Below are 21005 nucleotides of genomic sequence, written 5' to 3'. Positions count from 1 at the left end.
TGTTCGTTACAATATGTCGAAATTTCCAATGGTTGCTTTTTTTTTTAAAAATCTTGTTTCGTCGAAAGTTACTCGTATGCAGGAAAATAAGCCTTTTGAACAATTCATTATGTCAAGAATTATCAGGAATGGGAACCAAATCGTATCGATCCATTGAACACAGCTGATCAGAAGGAAAGTTGCTGTACATAGTGACGTCATGCATTGAGCGACGTGTCTCTGTTATAACTACACACGCTACACACACATACGAATCAGTTGGGAAGTTATATAAGATCACGTACAATGTTATACCAAACATTTTTTAAATGCTAGAAATAACGCAGAATGTTTCAACTATTTTATAATTCTTAAATTAAAATGTTCATTTAATGGACAATCGTAGCGTAAAATGGCAGAATAATATATTCTCAAATCTGATCAACTATTTTGGATCGAATTTGATGTAATCGTACTGTTATTACTGTATCTGCTCCACAGAAAGTAAAGATCCGTTTGTATCTGCATGTTATACACACGTATTTCTTTCATAGCACTTATACGACACATAAGCTTGTAACTTAGTAGGGCCCACTCCTGCTTAGTACTACACCAGCGAACTGCAGGCCATCGCTTTGACATAGGGAACTGCAGCTATTCAGGTGCTAGTCTAAGTTCCTATATGACGAGCTGAGGGTTCAGTTAGAAGGAAGACACCTCAGGATAGTGGTGCATAGGATCTTTGATTGTAGACGAATTTCTATATTGTCGAGTTGTTGCTGTATGACCTCCAGTCATACCTAGCCGTAGGCTAACGTAGGCCCAACACTGACTTACAATACAGCGGCCTAGTGAATGTGACTTAGAAACTACTATTAATGTGAGATCGTGGAGATACGTAACCTAACCTACGATCGAATATCGTCCTTGTTCAACTATTTTTTATTGAAATTAACCTTGTTGCAAGAAGATATGGAACTGCCCTAAGTTAGGCTAGACAGATGTCAGTCGTACTCTTGTTACTTTAGACTTAGACTAGTTGCATCGATCGCTGACTTTAGACTGAGTGTATACCAGCCTTTTTTGCCAGACGAGTACAGGGAGTCAGTCAGTATTTGAGCCTTAGGCTGGCTTTAAATTCCGAATGATAAATATGAGAGGCGCAGCATTAACCACAGCCAGCTTTGTGCTGACGGCTGCGGTTGTTGGACATGCCTACTATCAGAAGAAACAGTTTTATCCGTCAGTGGTCTACATTACTAAATCAAATCCCAGCATGGCGGTAAGTGAGAAAGATTTTCTACTTTCCCTTTCATAAGCCCCAGTCAAGAACATTCATGACAGACCAAGGCCTGCATATTACTGTTGAGTGTAGTTCAGTTTGTTGCACGGTGTTGTGAAGAAGTTCCAATAGGCCTACAGATGGCAGTAACTTAATGAGGTTCTGCCAAATATATCAGCTGTAAGCATCTGATAAGCTTACAGTATACCAGAGCAAAATGAGGAAGACATGTGAGTTTTGTACCCATTCCTGATCTGAGGAACCCATTCAACCTGCTAGAGTATATCTCAGCATCTGACCACTTCCTCATATACTGAGGGAGGTGAAAGTACCCATTCAACATCACGCTACTGGAGCCATGGCCAATATATATTGTTTCAAACCAGTGATCAATACATGTGGAAGTAACAACACTTTCAAATTCCCAAATCAGAAAAATGTAAATCTGTGGAAGATCCCTCTCAACACCAGTGTGAGGCTACAATTTTAATGAGTCAAGAGAAGCTAGCTTTTCATGGGAATTTAAACCAGACACCTGGGCTGACACTGTTACATCTACACCACCACTTCAACTTTAATTGTGCAATTTAAGCAATATTTATAGTTACAAAGGAATTGAAAATATGGCTAGACAATTAACTGAGCACCAGTACATACATTGAAAACATACTGTGGTCATTTTGTGTGTGTGTGTGTGTGTATTATACATAGAAGGCATGTAGAAAGTTTCCACTTTGATTCCATAACTCACAGATTGCTTCGTCCTGTTACAATTTGCTAATTGTCACACAAGAAACCTACAATTTGATGATTGTTCATTCTCTCAAGATGTTAAAAGCCATCATCTCCCTTTATTAGCACAGTGTGTACCCTGAAATATGCCTACATGTCTTGCGGTGACTGATTCCTTCTGGACACAGGTCACTCATTGATACTCTTGTAATGTTTGCAATTTGGAAGATTCTGTATACCATAGACCTAGACACTGCACCAGTGCTATATATACATGTTTAATAATACAGTGGTACAGTGCCAGTTGTATTCAGGAATTGTTTCTGTCAGATGTGTGTACAAGTTACTGTACATAACTCATGATGGGATTTCTACATGACCAATCAAAGTTGTGAATATAATGTAATTTCAGTTTATATGCTCTGTTGCATTTAGATATAGAATCTTATACATGAAAAGTGTCACAGGCCACACATATGTTACTGCATATCACTACAGTATATGCACTATGCAGATACAGCACTAGTTGTATACTAAAAATGGAGGGGAAATTCCAGTGTTAGGTGATTATGTAATTGTACAATATTAAGCAAATATCACCCACCCTCCTGCATTACATTATGTACTGTACTAAGGTGTAAAGTTTTGTAAATAGTCATACTATTATATAATGGAATGTACAGTATAAACCTGTAATATGTTGTTGTAATAATAGATCAGTAAAAAATGAACTTGCTTTACATGAAAATGATATTTCTTTCCAGGTACTCTACATACAAGCTTTCGTGTTTGTAATTCTGATGGGTAAATTAGTGAAGAAAGTCTTCTTTGGACAGCTGAGGGCATCAGAAATGGAGGTACTTTATGCCGTCAATTTATTCTGCACTGCTTTTGTATTGCTCAAGGACTCTGTTCATATAGTAGGGAAGAGGAGGGCAAGGATGGGAGATTTTAAATAGTTTTGAATATGGGTTTAGATTAAATACAGTATGTTAGTGTGCAAATAGTCTGTGGATGGACCTCCCTCAGACCAATGCCCACCCCTTGTTATTATTGTAATGGGCTTTTTAGTTGTTGTACTAAACTGTACTGTACATTTCTGGAACATCTATCTAGGGCTGCATTTTGTATGATGAGAATTATTTCTACTCATTGGGTAAGGGAGTCACTTTATGGAAATGGCTAGCTGTCAAGCAACAGCAAGAGAGGGGGAAAAAGAGTCTGAGAGAGGCTTCAGAAAATGTCCGAAATATGGAGAACCTTTTGTTGGTTTGCATACAGGCATTTGGTTTCTTGTTACAGGTTACAAACATCTCTGAAAAATACTGAGTTTTTGTTTGGATACATCTGGGAATAATTTATACAGTTTCACATTGCAAAATGTATACAAAATGGTCAAGTTGCTACATGTATGTAAAGATGTGTAGCAGCTTTCTACACAGGAACTATAGTATTCATTGAGAGAAAAAATATCAGAGCATTCGAAAATGCTACACAAAGTTTAAAAAACTAAACTATTCCCTATAATTGACATCCGTAAAGGGTACAAGAAGTATTGTTTACACACTCATTGTAATTATTTATTTAATGCAATAGATTTTCCCTTTTTTTTTGTTGCCCCCAGCATCTTATAGAGAGGTCATGGTATGCCGTCACAGAGACCTGTCTTGCTTTCACAGTCTTCAGAGATGACTTCAGCCCCAAATTTGTGGCCATGTTCACTCTTTTGCTTTTTCTAAAATGTTTCCATTGGTTAGCTGAAGATAGAGTGGACTATGTAAGTGCATTTTAATTAACGGGTATAAATTTATATAAAAATAAAAAATAAAAGAAGAAATTAGTGTAATGAAACAAAAGTGTATGTTGTTTTCTGTTACATGGAACCCTATTCTGTATCTGTGGAATCTAATATGCTTTTGGTGGTCCTGTGTAGCTGTTTCATTCAATTAATTTGTATCCGCTTAGTATACCTACACTGTATGGATAGGGCTGTCCATCTGCTGTTAGGCTAAGCCAGAGATACATTACAAGATGTTTTACACGTCAAAATCGGACATCATGTCTTTCTAAACAGGATGTAGTGTTATTTTTATTGGAATGCCTTATCTAGGATCTGTTATACAGGAAATACAACATTGTTCAGGAAACAGATTTGGTAATGCTTAAATTAAGAATAAATATCTCATTTCCTTCTTTTTCATTCAGATGGAAAGAAGTCCTGTTATTAGTGTCCTCTTCCATCTAAGAGTTCTCAGTAAGTCCTTCAAACCTATTAAGATTGCTAGCTTGTCAAAAGGTCCATACTGTAGAGTCATGAGCTATGAATACATTGATCAGGGAACAACCGTAAAGGCTGTGCCATGACTCCCCAATGGTTAAATTGACAGGTTTATGAGGGTAGCTTATATATTTCTTCGTCCTTTCAGAGTAAGTTACTCTGACCATCAATGTGATTGCTTGACTTTACTGTGTTTGCGTGAATTTATAGTAAAAGTATTTCTTGGGAGGACTTCCTTATAGTTTATACAGTTAAAAATTGCAATGGTTGGAATTATATAAATTGCCTTTCAGCTTCTTTCCAAGTTTTCATTGGAGAAGGGAAAGCAGGGGTGAAAATTTCCTACTATAATTAAAACTCTTATTGGTCGTTTGCAAATATAATGTCCTATCTAATAAATTTAAGCTATACAGTATAGTAGGTAACCAAAGCTACAGTAGAAAATTTCTTTGTCTTGCCCAGATTCCTGATTAATATATGGATCATCCCACAAACCATGTAGTATGCAAATAAAATTTCTCATAATTTAGAAAAAATAATTGTCATTCCATACATGAATTTTTGTGCTTTTGTTTGTTCCTCTCTCTCGTCTCTCTCTAAAGATAGAGAAGAAAACAAAGACCAGTATATTAATAGGTTCAGTTAGTCCATTTAAGCTGAGAGTATGACACTGGGATATTTGGTGGTAAAATAGTAGATTAAGAAGCCCCTTCATTCGAGTCACATTTGTAAAGTATTTCTTTACAAGCAATCCTTTCATTTTGTTAATGAATAATTAGAAATTTTACACAGTACACACCAATTATTCTCTATGTCAAATTTCTAAAACTTTGGGTTTCTATCGCCAGCTAAATTCCAAATGCTGTGTTAGAGTGTACATGCTCCCTGAACCCTACCACTATATCACCAGATTCAACAAGGTGCTCTTGGTCAAATCGTTTGCATCATTCTTCAGATCACCTTAGCATCTGTTATGGAATGAATGAAAATAATATTTATCTTTTAATCTTAACAGCTTTACTCTTATTCTTGGGCACGTTGGATTCCCTTTGGGTGAACTTTGCATACCACAGTACCCTCACCAAAGGAGCAACAGTTCAGCTAGTATTTGGCTTTGAGGTAATTTGACAAGTGTTTTATTGATTTGAATGTTTCACTGCAGTATTTTACTGTCTACTGCAAGTACAGTAAAACAGCAGTAAGTTTTATTAGATATTTATTTTTCCCTGTAATTGGACACACAAATTAATTATTTTTTTGTTGTAAGATTCATGGATATTACTTATCTGCTCTCTTAACTTATTGTTCATAAATCGTCCACTTTCCCTATCTACAGAACTTGCCAAACTTGGTAAAATTTTGACCACTGCGCCCTCCCTGACCCACTTCCAGGAACTCACCCACTTTTTTTTTTGAAGCCACCATTCTGAAGTAAAACACAATTTCATTATGTTTACCTTGAGATACTTTGTTCTTTTACAATCAAATGTTACAGGTACCGTAGGCCTAAAATACATTTATTGCAGATCAAACTGTAAATTATGGCACAGGGTCTAGCCATTGGGTATTGTATGTATGTATGTATATTAGATCCTCCTGCAAGCAGGAACTCGCGAAGAAGCCTAATTGGCTTATCAAAGCTGCAAGCTGACCGAAGTCAGTCTCTCACATTCATATTTAACGTCCATGATTATGAATTGTTAATTGTCAACAACTCTGTAACTGGACGACATACATTAATCTGGGAGTGACTCGAACCGGGGACCTTATGATTGAAAGGCACCAGTGTTAACCACTGAGCTTACACTCCACAACGTATTAGTAATACTATGTCATAATCTCATTGCAAGCAAGAAGAAATTGCCTAATATAACAATTACAGTCAAGCAGAAGATTGTACGATCTAAATTTGAGTACTGGGAAGGACTGGGAAATTCAGCTGATATGGCACTTCAGAAGAGAGCCTAGTTGATTAATGACCATCATTGGCATGCTATTACTACAGCAGTTAATATTAATAATCAAATAGTACCAGAGTAAGGGTAATCATTGAAAGTTCAAGCAAAAAGAAAACTGTGCATAGATAATTTTTATAGCCTTGGTTTATTTAGTGACATATTAAAAGTAAAGTTATATGATTGTCATCACCGGAAGGCATCAAGGCTTTTTCTGTCAAGGTTTACACAAAGTTACCAGTGCTATGGCCAAGTGGATATGGCCAAGTGGAGTGCTATGGCCAAGTGGATAATGGCAGTGACAGTGTAAGGGATGAAACAAGAATAAATAGTCTCCTGGTTCATTAGTTCAAATTCAGATCAGCCAAAGAGCTGTGGGGATTCCACCTCAAGCTATCAGAAGTGTACATATGTGAATGAACCCTTCTCCAAATTGGCAAACTGAATCTAAAGTGAACATTTGGATTTGATTGGATTGCCAAGAAGTCTAAGATAGAATGGTGAAATGTTGGTGGGAAAGTCAAAATATATAAAAAAAATATATAGAATCTGTAACACAGCAATCTTCCAGGCCGGAAATGATTAGCTTGTTTGTTTATTTGACAAATTTGTTTGTATATTTATTTATTTGTTTGTATATTTATTTGTTTGTATTATTTGACATATTTGTTTGTTTGTATGAAATATTAATCTGAATATGTACTTCTCTTTCAGTATGCTATCCTGTTTACAATCATCTGCAGTGTCCTCTTGAAGTATGTTCTTCACACTATAGATCTTCAAAGTGAGAATCCTTGGGAGAACAAAGCTGTCTACATGTTGTATACTGACCTCATAATGGGTAAGGTGATAATAACGAGAACAGATGGGAAGCCAGGTCATATCATTAGTTAAGGGAATATTTTAGTGAAAGATGGGATCTAGTCTTTCTGGTCATATCATTTTTTGTCTTTGTATCACCCTAAGCCCTGCCGTGTGATGAACTTTAGTTTCCGTGATAGAGTGCTTGAAATGTTGGTCCGTCCTGCTAGAAAATTTGAATCTAAAACTGACTTACGTCGAGATGTGATGTCAGTGCAGCACATTGGTTAGACTGAATCAGATCTCACTCTAAGCTTGGCCTTGATATGCTCACAGGAATGTGTACAGACTTCTTGTCGGCTGTGAATTAAATGGATTTGTACAGTGGAATAAACATAAATGATCTAGTGAATGGCAAACCATTTTGCTACATTTTGTTACATTCTTGTGGCTTGTTACTGATTAAGTTTCATAAGGCTTAAAGTTCACATATATTCATGGTGAGCATCACTAAGAGTATATGACTGATAATAGTACAGGTATGGATGCAGGAATGTGCCTGTTTGAAGTCATTCTGGTAAACATTTTCAGTTCTATTCAAACTAAAACTTCAGAATCATGTGGTTCATTAATTTGTACACTGCTTTTGTTCTTTGTATTTACTCTATACAGGTTTCATCAAAGTGTTCCTCTACACTGCTTTCGTTGCCATTATGATCAAGATACATACCTTCCCTCTGTTTGCGATAAGACCAATGTATCTCACTATGAGGTAAGTGTTATAACAGGACATTATCTGTCTTAACTTGACAGACCCGATGGGTCTTTGTCTCTCTTGAATATAAGTCATGTTATATCTTGGCCAGGCCTGACAAGAGAGGGATCAGGGGTCTAAAACAGTGTGGCCAGGGAACAACAGGGGAAATATGGACAAAGAATTATGTATCTAAATGTACCTAAGAAGAATGACGACTTCAAGGAGAGTGTTCAATGACAGAATCGTCCCCTGGGCCCAACAGAGCACTTAATGGCTCCGGTCATGGCTGTCATGGTTATTGGTTGACAATCGGTATTAACAATGCATAATAGAACAGGTACACCATAGCTGATGTTTAATTAGTTACTTTTGCCATATTCATGAAGTGATTCTCCTGGAAAGTTTATTCATTACCCTTATCATGTGATTGGCTTACAAATGGCTTTTGAAATGCAAAGAAAAGTGTTATTCTAAATCCTGTTAAGGTTCATGTAGTTTAAAACTTATTAAAACGGATTCTTCGTCAACTTTAACTATGAATAAGTTTTAACAATATTAAGTTCTGAGTTACAGTCGAAAAAAAACAAAAACACTAAATGCTGGTTGATTTTTCAACGGAAAAAGAATGCCGACATTTGCTTGGATCTGTGAATAATTTTTCAATTCAGATATGGCAGTAATAATGCCTTTCCATTTAAAGGGTGACTTAAGCAACAAAACTAATTTTGTTATGTCTTAGACCATTTAAAGCAACTTCTATCAGTTTAGGTTGTATCCCTATAACACTTTCAATGTTTATACCAAAGAAAGGTGGGTTTTACATCCACCAAAAAATCCATGGTTTCCCATCTGAATTGGTCTTCTAAATTGTCAACAATCCAACATGAGCTAAAACTGTTAATTGGATCACATTCCGACGGGTAGTGTAAGTTACAAGCCAATCAGCTGCTCCCACATTCAACTGGGGCGCTAGCGTGATAAAATAACCACCTTCCAGGCTGATAATATTCCCCAAAGCTAATGCATTCTACTTGCTCAATCATCCTATTTCTTCAGAAAGAAAAAGAAAACCCTAATACATCATTCCTGGTTAGCAGTGGTTAAGTGTATCATGGCAGTTACATATGAGAACTTGTAACCACAGTTAATACAACCTAAGTGGTTTCTTTTCCATAAAATTACTCATCCTGCCAGCCGTAAGGCAACCCAAATAAGCCGTTCTAGAATGACAACGATGAAGGGAAGGTCTGACTCGCACTCACTAATATTGATTGATATGTTTAAATGTCTGCCTGAGATATCTGCTTCCAGCACATTCTCCGTTTACGACCAACTGGTAAAAACAACTTTGCAATTAGAAGGTCGATTGATGGATGCCAATCCTAGATTCCGTTTGACTGAAATTGTTGACGAGAGAATGTCAGATATGAAGTATGTGTGATAACATTTTCCAAGCTAGATTATCAACAACTGTTTGATACTGCTTGAATCAAAGCAATGCCTAGATGAAAAATGGAATATGACATTCTGTGGTTTCTCAGAATTGCTTTGCATCGATGGGTAATATCAGAGAGTGTGGAGAATTTTGAAAAATTGTGGAGGTTAAAAATGTGTGGGTTGGAAGAAGAGGAATAAAGTTATTTAAAGCTTTGACTAAGTACGATATCACTAAAGATTGTAAAGAGATTCTGTAGGTGAAAGTAAACTTTTTGCACATGGTCAAAACTTTCGCAGAAGTTTACAAACCCTACATAGAAAAAAAAATCGCAAGTATTAAATCAGGCTAAGAAAAGTGTTGATATTCTCACTTATGCATAGACAATGGTCTATACCACTAGCAAACAACATTCAAAAGTCAAAGTTCCAAACATTTTAGAACATATATGCATTATTTGAACTAAGAAAACTTTACTAGGTGAGGTTATTGCATTTGTATATGGCATGTTAAAAATCAGCAATTCATTCAAAAATTGCTTTAACGCCAAAACACCTATAATTTTCAAATTCGGTATAATTGAGTGCTTTCTGTGCAAATGAGGCTAAACTTGCCAGTTTTCTGTTTGTGTTTTCATGTAATGCATAATTTATGCGACCTTCAGGACGTATTTCTATAATACCTGCAATCACGCAAGCAAGGCAGTCTTGGCTGTAGTGTGTTCTTGCTTAACTCTTCATGAAATTTCATTTTGGTAAAAGGAGCAGAGAACTGTTTTATCATCCCATTACAGGGATCTACAACATTTCGACCAATTACACCTCTGAAAGACTCACTGTTTTCTCGTAAACATTTATAAGTGGTAGCTTTCATTTCTATACCGAGTTGGTTCTTAACGAATTGCCCTCCTCTCTTTCTTCAAGGTCCTTTAAGAAGGCCGTCAACGATATCATCATGTCTCGAAGAGCAATCAGAAACATGAACACATTGTAAGTAACAAGCGTAATGCATCATACCCTCATACATCATATACGACATTCCAAATTAACGGCATGTTCAGATTTAGTTATGTACGGATCCTTCAAAATATCAAATGTAAACAAGGACTGTGAAACAGTTCATGAAGATTAATGGGTTGTTGATATCAACTTATATCCTTATGTATTTTTTCATTCCATTTTGAGATAAGCTAGATAATTTTTGTGCGTATACTTAAGTCTTATTTCCACATTGAGGACTGTTTATCTTATTTTTTCGTTGCATATCAGAGAAGATTGAAGCAGCTTGATTTTATGAACAGTCAGATTTTCTTTTTCTCAGGCTGCTTGTATTCCAGGGTGATATGTAATCACTGAGCTACATCAAAATGCTTCTTTATTTTCCCGTTTTTTCTTCTTTTCTGGCTGGTATCTCTTACCCCAATTTGTCACGTCATTACCAGTTTTGCCAGAGCTTAAGTTTATAATGCTGTTCCTGTAATATTTACTTATAGTAGGCATTGTGTAAGAGATCCACAACAGCACAATTTGCGCTATTTTGAATGCAATGCTTTATCTCATTTGAGAAGTATCTACATGTTCAGCCAATTTGTTGAATGCAATGCTTTATCTCATTTGAGAAGTATCTACATGTTCAGCCAATTTGTTGACGCAGTGTTAAAGAAAAGAATACTGATATTCTTCAATGAAGTACGTTAAACGTACTTCAATGAAGTACGTAAGAAGTACTTCTTACATTCTGATCTGGACATTGTAGCAAGCTAATGAACGATTGCACTAATTTTTTAATGTCTGTCTGTGCATTCTTTCAACAGAGCAACTAATACAACAACACATATTGAAATGTTGGGAAGGGTTGCAAACACTTTCTCAATACATATACTACTTTGTATAAAGCAAAACTATATAAGGTCAAGTAGCACAAACCTAGTTTTTATTTTATGATCCTTTGGTTTCATACTGCTGTTTATATCCCATCTCTCCAGATATCCAGATGCCACACCAGAGGAACTCGCATCTATGGACAATGTGTGCATTATCTGCAGGGAAGACATGAACACAGCTTGCAAGAAACTACCTTGCAATCATATCTTTCATACTAGTTGCTTGAGATCTTGGTTTCAGAGACAACAGACTTGCCCGACTTGCAGAATGGATGTGCTGAGAGCATCTGTGAGACAGATACAGCAGCCACCAGCCCAGCAACCACAGCAACCACAACAGCCACAAGCTAACAACATGCCACAGCCTGGGCAAGGTAAATAAAACCACTATAGTAAATAAAACCAGTAAATAACCAGTAAATAAAATAAAATATAATAAAATAAAATAGAATAAAAAAAAGCAGTAAATAAAAAATAAATAAAACCAGTAAATAAAAAATAAATAAACCAGTAAATAAAAACCAATAAATAAAAACCAGTAAATAAAAAATAAAAAAGGTAAAAAAAACCATTAAGTGCTGATTGCACTTGAACAGAAACTGTTTCTATCAATTAGTTTTGTAAATGCTGTAAACAGATGCTTTAAAATCTGGGGAGAGTCTTTTTCCTGTAAAAACAGACATGACACTAAGCCCACACCTTTTGTTCCACAGACTTCACTTTGGTATCCTACTTCGCAAATAAGAACAAGGTATTGAAGCCATTAGTTTGTTTCTGTAATGTTGCAAACTTATTTAAAATCTTGAGAAAAGCTAAACAAACACTTTTACCTAGAACTATCACAATTTGATACCAGAGTTACCTTGTATAATCTACTTTGCATATAAGAATCGGGACTGAAGCCAGTATGTTTTTGATAACTTTGATGAGGCAACCTAATGACTAAAGTTGTGCCTTCTTGGACAGAAAACTGAATTTTACAGATCTGATGTTGCCATGTATGAACATGACCACTGGGAAGATATCAAATCAAACCATGTACAGTAGTTACGGGTGGTAGTAGTCAGTGGTAGTGAAGTTTAGTTACAACATGGTAGTGTCTTGATCAGATTTAGTTTCAGGGGTCAACAAGCGTGTAGATGCAAATGAAAAGAAAGCTTACAAAAGTGACTCATTTATAAAAAAAAAACAATTGAATGCTTCTGTACATGTGAGGAGACATTGCAAGTGATATTTGGAATCTTCAAAATGTTTAATACCACCCTTACCTTGACTTTCTTCCTCTGCACTTTCAATGACTTTTCCACCGTTTTCTGTCAATTACTTCATCGATAGCTATGCCGCCATTCCCAGGTTACCCTTTTTGGCTACCACCCTTTCAGCCAGGAGCAGGATTCCCCCATGCTCCCCCTGGAGGTCCTCCTCCTCCTCCACCAGGGCAGCAGGAACCTTCCTCTTCTGGAAGTGACCAGCAACAGTCCCAGACACCGTCTGCTGAAGTCCCATCGTCAACGACACCTGCTTGTAAGTCAAAAAGATAAAGACCAGTCTAACTAACTGAACTATGAGATGTTGTTTGATGCTTGAGCAATTGTTCATTGTCTGGTTTAAGATGCAGTCAAATGTGTATGAGATACTTACAGCTGTATGGCTTGTTACGTACACTGAGGAACATCAATGTTGTGTCCGTAGTTATGTTTTTAATCATTAGGTTATAGTAACCCAATTGATGTTCCGCCTCTTGTTAAAACATTTTTCCGTCCATTGTGTTTCTACCTGGATATTAATTTAGCCACTGTGCTCTTCTGTGTGGTCACTGAACCTAGCTACATATGCCCCATTAAATAGTTACTGCATGTAGCAACCCATGTCCTGTTTGGTTCTTGAATCAAACTACCTATGCCCCTATTTCCGGTTACTGCATTAAGCTACCCATACTCTTCTGTCTGATGCACCAAATCTAGCTATGTATGGGGGGCACTAATTCAAGCTACCTATGCCCCTGCATCCATTTAATGAATGTAGCTACCCATGCCTTTTGTATGGGGCACTAAATCTAGCTACATGTTTCCTATTAGTGCATGTAGCTTCCATGCCTTTTGTATGGGGCACTAAATCTAGCTACATGTTTCCATTTAGTGCATGTAGCTTCCCATGCCCTTCTGTATGGGGCACTAAATCTAGCTACCTATGTCCCTGTGTCCATTTAGTGCATGTAGCTTCCCTGCCTTCTGTACAGGGCACTAAATCTAGCTACCTATGCCCCTGAATCCATTTAGTGCATGTAGCTTCCTTGCCTTTTGTATGGGGCACTAAATCTAGCTACATGTTTCCATTTAGTGCATGTAGCTTCCCTGCCTTTTGTATGGGGCACTAAATCTAGCTACATGTTTCCATTTAGTGCATGTAGCTTCCCATGCCCTTCTGTATGGGGCACTAAATCTAGCTACCTATGTCCCTGTGTCCATTTAGTGCATGTAGCTTCCCTGCCTTCTGTACGGGGCACTAAATCTAGCTACATGTACCCCTCTGTCCATTTAGTGCATGTAGCTAACCATTTCCTTCTCAGGTCACTGAATCTAGCTTTCATAGCTTGTCTGTCAAGTACTGCAAGAAATCAGTTTCCCATCAAAGTTATCAATCAGTCCACCCTGCCCCGTTATATTAATTTTTAAAGCTCAGTACCAGCAAATCATTTAATTTCAGCTCCAGGGACTACAACAGAGCCATCTTCAACTACGACAGATGCACCGCAGCATGCACCAGGTATTCAACCAAATGCAATGCCTGGGATGCCTGGAATGCCTCCCATGCCACCATTTATGATGCCTCCTCCATTTCCAATGATGCCACCATTTGGTAAGTCATTCTCTTCACTTTGTAAACACCCAGTTAGGAGTTGGCAATTCTACAACAGTGAAAGCAGCTCTTTGCATTTCGTTACAAATATCATTACAATGCCATTATTTCACTTACCATCAGGTTCACCCAAGTAACTCATGAAGCATGAATGGCATGAGGGTACCATGATCACCCATAAAGATACATGTTTGCTGGTTATAATCCTTACCAGTGAATATCTATACCAATGTTTGCACTGATGCATGATAGGCTTTGTATATATTCAGTGGGGGTACCTCTATTCTTACATGTTGTTATTTATTTAGAAAAGGAAGACTTTGTGGTATTATAGACCTGTACTAACATAGATTTGTTAATTTGTGTAGCAGGAGCTGTTTTCTGTTCCAAACAAAAGTACCTGATTTGTATATGAACATTAAAGTCTCCCACATATGTCTAAAGTACTAATTCTGTCCCTCGGGCATCTACGACTTTGTCGTGATTATTGCGGTGAGTGAAGTGAAGACAAGTATTTGTACACAAGTATTGTGCTAAAGTAGAGAATTATGCCTAGATATTGTGTATCAGTAGTAAGTTCTAACTATTAGGAAACCCTAAGTTTTCAGAATGCATATATGAGGAAGTGGGTAAACTCTCTGTGCAAAGACTGCAATGCCTTAGAATACCAGAATATGATGTTTATCATATCATAACAGGTAGGGTAGGTATTGCAGTGTTAATGTTTCACCTAGTAACTGGAAGGGTAGGGATTGCAGCATTCATGTTTCACCTAGTAACTGGTAGGGTAGGTATTGCAGCATTCATGTTTCACCTAGTAACAGGTAGGGTAGGTATTGCAGTGTTAATGTTTTACCTAGTAACTGGTAGGGGTAGGTATTGCAGCGTTCATGTTTCACCTAGTAACAGGTAGGGTAGGTATTGCAGCATTCATGTTTCACCTAGTAACTGGAAGGGTAGGTATTGCAGCATTCATGTTTCACTTAGTAACTGGTAGGGTAGGTATTGCAGCATTCATGTTTCACCTAGTAACAGGTAGGGCAGGTATTGCAGTGTTAATGTTTCACCTAGTAACTGGAAGGGTAGGTATTGCAGCGTTCATTTTTCACCTAGTAACTGGTAGGGTAGGTATTGCAACGTTAGGTTTCAACTAGTAACAGGTAGGGTAGGTATTGCAGTGTTCATGTTTCACCTAGTAACAGGTAGGGTAGGTATTGTAGCCTTCATGTTTCACCTAGTAACAGGTAGGGTAGGTATTGCAGCCTTCATGTTACACCAAGTAACAGGTAGGGTAGGTATTGCAGTGTTCATGTTTCACCTAGTAACAGGTAGGGTAGGTATTGCAGCGTTCATGTTTCACCTAGTAACAGGTAGGTATTTTCAGATTGTAATATATCATAATTCAATATATCTTGTATTAATCTGCTTGCCATACCTCATAAATTTTGATAAATAATCAGCAAGTGATATCATAAGGCTAGGCGTATTACAGAACAGATATGACCTCTCAAGATGTTAAGCATTCCTTTCAATTTTTTTAAATCTCTTTTCCAGGTATTCCTCCCCCTGTCCCACCAGTAAACTTTACAGGTCTTTCGGACGAAGAGCTGCGAAAGTTAGAAGGACACGAGAGGCAGAATGTGGAGGCCAGAGTAGAATGTTTACGAAGTATACAAACGTTATTAGATGCTGCAGTTGTACAGATGCAGCAATATTCAAATACTGTAAATAGAATAGGGTGAGTAGGCTATGAAAGAAAAACTTTACTTATTCTTTTTGGTAGGGGGAGGAGAGGGGAGTGGGGAGGGATGCTGGAGGTGGTAGGGGTGGGGATCAGGGAGATATATGCTATTGTTGTGTAGAGAATAGAGTAAGCACTGAAGGGACTCCACATTAACTTTCCAAAGCAATTTTCTTTCTCTCTGTTTTTTGTATTTAAGAAGTAACTTGTAGCAATTCATTACTAAAATGACATAAACATGTTACACATCCGCCTAGATTCATGTAAAAAACTATTGTTACTTGTTCTTGTCTCCCTGTTTATTATATTACTATGATGTATATCTTCTTTTGCCCAATTGATAAAAATACAACTTTCTCCCTAATCATATATCCAAATTAGACTAGACCTAGACACATCCCTACTATGGAAGTGTTGTAGGCTTAGGTCAAATGTGCTTGCTTGCTTGCTTGAAACAAGATTTATGTTCTTTTGTGTGACTGCTGTGAGAGACTTTGCAAACCTAGGCAAGAAACTATATTTCTATATTCATCTGCCTTGTATTTTATTTATTTATTTATTTTTTTGCAGTGTTTATATTCCAAATCCCTCTAGTAATCCAGTCAATATGAGAAATGCTCCCAATACTCCTCCACCATCACCAGCAGCTGAGGATGTGGCAGATGGTGGTGGACCAGAAAAAACAAACAGTACTTTAGATAAAGAAGACACAGCACCGCTCAAGAAAGCTAAAACTTCATCCCTTGGTGAGAATTATTTTAGTATACTACCAGTCCATACATTAACTCAATAGGGAAGTCTCCTGTGAACACACTCATTTATATAGGTGTGCACTTAACACATATGCATCGGTCAATGACTGTATTAGATATGGCCAATGGATCTTGTATTGATAAATCAGTGGATAAAGGTGTGGCTGAATGGACCGTGCATTGACCAATCCCAGGATTTAGATATGGGGAAAAATGGCCCCTTTCATTGACCAATCGAGATGTGTTGATGTCGTGAATGGACAGTGAATTGACCTACCAGTTTCAGTGCATGTATGCATTTCCGTATTTAGTTATGAGCTTACCATAAATCTTACCATAAATTGTCCAAAAACCTAGGTATGGTCAATGCAACGTGCAGTGACCAGTCAAATTATGTCAGTATGATCAATCAATAATATATTGATTGATCGCAATTGTTTGGGTTGGTAGACTGACAATTCACTGACTGATTACCATAGTACAAGTATTGTTTTGTAAACAAAGCTCCTTAAGTAGTGATTGTTCATACATTCCCTCTCGACAATTATTTTAGTCATGATCTGTGTAGTTCAGTATAAACGACTGGTTGTACAACAACCGATCACTGGATTACTTGCGACACGTCTACATGATGTGTAGTAACCGTTTATGTTGTTATTTTGCTTGTTCTTCTCTGAAGATTTGGCCGGACTAGAAGGTGCGTCAGGTTACACCCCACCTACAGAGGGAGAGTTAATCCCGGAGTTTGAAGGTGAAAGCCCAGATGAAAATGACAAGGACGGTATCAGGAGGAGACGGCTGCAGAGACTTCAAAGTAGTTAACATCAGAAACCACATCAATGGGACGGAAAGGGAAAAAGAAAACTCTGGTGCCTAACACTGATTATTATATATTACATCTCTTTGCTGTCCGTTTTTCGGACCTTGTACATTACCACGTAATACATAAACCTTTATTCTCCTTTCAGAAGTGTCCATGTTGTCACGATAGTTGCTTTCGAATCCACAAAATATGTGTTAATTCCCTTATGACTTTTATCTGGAAAGAAACTGATTTGGTCCTTCATGACAACCAAAGGATTATTTCTTCTAGATACACAACCCTTAAATAAAGGTGACAGTGTTATGTTTATGATCAAAATACTGGCTGTGATCCCCCAGTGCCATGCATGTTGCCAATAGCTAAATTTAAAAAGAAAAAAACCAAATCTTAACTAAGCATCTATTTCTTGTTTAGAAAAGAATTCATCAGAGATTATTCGGCAAGCAGTCTATGGGTGGAGTCGTGGAAGTGCATTCTTGAAATATAATATACAGCCAAAGTATTGTCTTTTGTATAGTAATTATTGTCCGTTTTTGACCCTTGTTTTTGCCTTTGATAACCAACCCTTTGTTTTGCCTTTGATGTTTTAAAAAGCCAGTTGAAATGGTTGCTAAGAATAGATAGCTTTTATTCTCTTGCTCTTCCTTTTCAGTAAATTGAGCTAACACTTAAAACTAAGTAACAATGACTCAGTGATAATGTCATTTAATTTCAAAATAGGATTTGACAAGATAAATTTGTCTTTTGGTTGTTTCGCTCTGCTCAAATTGTTCAGAAAATTCATTTGTTAGCTTACCTGTCAAACTCCTGAAAACATTTAGTTTCCTTCTGCTCAAGTTTTGAGAACAGAGTAGGTATTGACATTTTCTTCACTTCTGGTGGGGTTAGTCTGGTTTTTTTTTCAGAATCAAAAAGACTATTTTTGTAATCCATTTTTTTATGCATGATTATTGATGTTATCAAATCCCAACCAAAAAATGATGAAGGCATGTATAATTTAGTTCATTTCCCTTAGCGTCCTTGTAAGACACAAAAGTCTCTATTCTTTTGGTAATATTTTCTTGGTGTAACTTATTAAACTTATCGTTCTCATTTGGTTATGTGTAACACGTTAACCTTTAAAAAAAAAAAAGCACTTGCATGGTTTTGTACAGGACTATCAATGGGTGAAAACATTTCTTGTCAGAAATCTATTTACAAAATGTTTGAAATTTTCAACAACAAGTTACAATTTTTTTTTCTTCAAAGCTATTTTATACACACTGGTTTTCTTGCGGTGTTTTGGGTTTCATCTTCAAGACATGTCTATAATATACATCAACTCTCATAGAAACTGTCTGTGTATAAATGCGAAGTCTGTAACAGATCTGAGAAACTAATCTACTGTTGTTAAGTGATATCTGGAATACAAAAACAAGAAAGATTGTTTTGGAGGTGGGAGATTGGTAATAATTTATTTCCATGTTTTTATTGAGCTAAATGTAAGTATAGTGGGAAGAATACAAAAACGGGGAAATGAATATATTTCTTTGGAATGGATTAGTTAGAATTGGAAGCCTTGCATTGATCTCTCACAGTCAGTGAGGCAAATTAAAAGAATGTTAATTCTTGGTGAAGGACATATTGCCAATTCTCTGCCCTATTGATGTTTCTCAATATAATCAATTACAATAATTTTACCCTTTTAGTGGATCGCAAATTCCATCCATTAATAGTGAAAATGTTCTTTTTCTTCATGATGATAATATGTTAGGGCTGTCAGATTAGAAGTGACATGTAAAGAAATGTTATAAAAACACGCTAGAAAGCTATCTAACACATTCATATAACTATTATTGACCAGCTGGGATAAAACAATCTGAAAGGTCTTATTTCATCTCTCACAAGACCAAACCATATTCATCCTGGTGATTTATATATATTGTTCTTTTGTTGCCACAAAACAAACAATTCATTAAACCAGGTTTTCATGAGACAGTCTTGATTTGTTATTTTCTTATTAAGAGTTGAAAGAACTCACCTTCTCGCTTATTAATGGCTTAAATTTATTCCTAGTTTTAATCTATTCTTTAGATTATTTGGTAAAACTCATTGAAGTAGGGGGGGGGGGGCTGGGGAATTGAGAGAGGAATTAAAATTGGAATGAGGGAGGTGAAGGGAGCTGTGTCTCAGCAGAACACATTTTGGAGATGAGGATATCGGACCAGGAACAGTAAAGAAGAAGAAGAAAGAAAAATAACCAGCCGGTCATGTAAGCTTAATGCGCGGCTTTCAGGAGAAGATTTTCATGCGAAGGCTTACAGGAGATGAATTTTAAGTGTAGACTGCAAGCTTTCCTAACTCGGGAGTTACAGATAATTCGATCCACCGATCCTAATTGGAATTTCTTCCGCTTTCCGCTTTGCTTGCTTTTTGCTCTTCACTGACAAAGATAGGTTTGATAAGTTGATGAGATAATTGAAGGAGATTATTCCCTAACGTAGGCTCACTATTGATATAGTTAACATATATTACTAAGAGGTATCAAGAGTAAAACTAAAAGTTGGTATAAGCGTCTTCGTGATTTCCTTTCATGTTTTCAGAAGTCGTCTGATTGCCTCCCCCCCCCCCTCCCTCCTTTCCCCATGTTTGGACTGATGCTATGTCCAGATGATTTTAAATAATTCAGTGATATTTAAAAAAAAATATGACACATACTGGAATGGTTTGTCTGGTCATAACTGTAGAGAATCGGCCAAAAAACAATCTTGACTACTTTGAACATCATTGCTTTTACATTTAGGTAGTTTTTTTTTTATCTTTTTGTTTGTTTGGACTTTAGCCAAGTCACTAATGACTTAAACATGGACTCCATGTATTGGCTAAGTCCATAGATGACGAGTGTTTCGATAATATACAGTTAAATACATGATAGGAGCGACCTATCGACTAATCAGAATTTCATTGAAAACAAACAAAATATTAGTAATACCAGCTCCTGCGAAAGAACTCGTAAATTGTGTTTGCAAATAAAGGGAAGGTTCTCAGACCGTTCGAAAGTTAAAGACATGAACGTTGCTCTCACTTAGTACCGTATTTAATAAAGTCATGGTGTTAATAATTGGCCTGAAACGATGATATTACTTTAATTTTGGAATGCGAGGGGATTTATCAATACACGAGATGAGTCAACTCTGTACCTAACTAATGTTTTTTGTTTTTGTTTATCAGAACCGTAACGTTCGTACACATGAGTGTGAGTAGGTGTGAGAGAATTTCTGTCAACAAACCTGTCACGACTTAGGTGTATTTCTGATCATGGACTGTAGTAACCACGTGGCCTATGACGTGTGTATATATATATATATTTTATATATATATATATATATATATATATATATATATATATATATATATATATATATATATATATACGTTGTGCTCTTCATTACCTGAATTAAACCTATATATTTTGAACGAAAACCCTTGGCGATCTGCTGATACATAATCCATCGAAAAATGTAGAGGATATAGGTTCAGTTACATAACAATTAGAAAAAGGTTCATTCCTTTACCTAAATCAGCCGGTGAAATATTGAATTTATTATTAATTATTACCACAAACTTGCCTAAGATATATAAACTTAACTTATAGTCTACATATCACTGAGAAAACACCATTTGACGTCTGTATTTAAAAAAACAACAACTCGGATATGAGTTAATCTTCCTTCCTTTACACTTGAATCT

General features: G+C 36.6%; 1 protein-coding gene across 2 annotated transcripts; it reads left to right on the top strand.

Moving 5' to 3' along the window:
- Positions 1 to 520: 520 nt before the first annotated feature.
- Positions 521 to 20454, top strand: LOC139971581 (E3 ubiquitin-protein ligase synoviolin A-like). Of its 2 annotated transcripts, none has more exons than XM_071978195.1 (14): positions 521 to 1261; positions 2758 to 2850; positions 3618 to 3770; positions 4199 to 4247; positions 5287 to 5390; positions 6941 to 7067; positions 7700 to 7799; positions 10143 to 10208; positions 11204 to 11475; positions 12437 to 12625; positions 13808 to 13960; positions 15515 to 15698; positions 16296 to 16447; positions 17133 to 20454. In XM_071978195.1, the coding sequence occupies exons 1-14, from the start codon at positions 1124 to 1126 to the stop codon at positions 17273 to 17275; spliced, it is 1923 nt and encodes a 640-aa protein (XP_071834296.1). In that variant the 5' UTR covers positions 521 to 1123; the 3' UTR covers positions 17276 to 20454. The 2 variants fall into 2 exon arrangements, with proteins under 2 accessions (XP_071834296.1, XP_071834295.1); XM_071978194.1 differs by having other exon boundaries at positions 524 to 1261; positions 16272 to 16447.
- Positions 20455 to 21005: the final 551 nt, after the last annotated feature.

This window comes from Apostichopus japonicus, chromosome 8, assembly GCF_037975245.1.
Source record: "Apostichopus japonicus isolate 1M-3 chromosome 8, ASM3797524v1, whole genome shotgun sequence".
Lineage (NCBI taxonomy): Eukaryota > Metazoa > Echinodermata > Holothuroidea > Aspidochirotida > Stichopodidae > Apostichopus > Apostichopus japonicus.
The sequence above is the reverse complement of the archived record's forward strand: the minus strand, read 5'-3'. Positions and strand labels throughout refer to the sequence as shown.

What these genes read in the sequence shown, in the direction of transcription:
- LOC139971581 (XM_071978194.1), top strand. Translation starts at nt 1,124, where the DNA reads ATGATAAATATGAGAGGCGCAGCATTAACCACAGCCAGCTTTGTGCTG. An exon ending in AGCTAGTATTTGGCTTTGAG is followed by an intron (nt 5,391 to 6,940) that starts GTAATTTGACAA and finishes CTTCTCTTTCAG; the next exon opens with TATGCTATCCTGTTTACAAT. An exon ending in GTATACTGACCTCATAATGG is followed by an intron (nt 7,068 to 7,699) that starts GTAAGGTGATAA and finishes TACTCTATACAG; the next exon opens with GTTTCATCAAAGTGTTCCTC.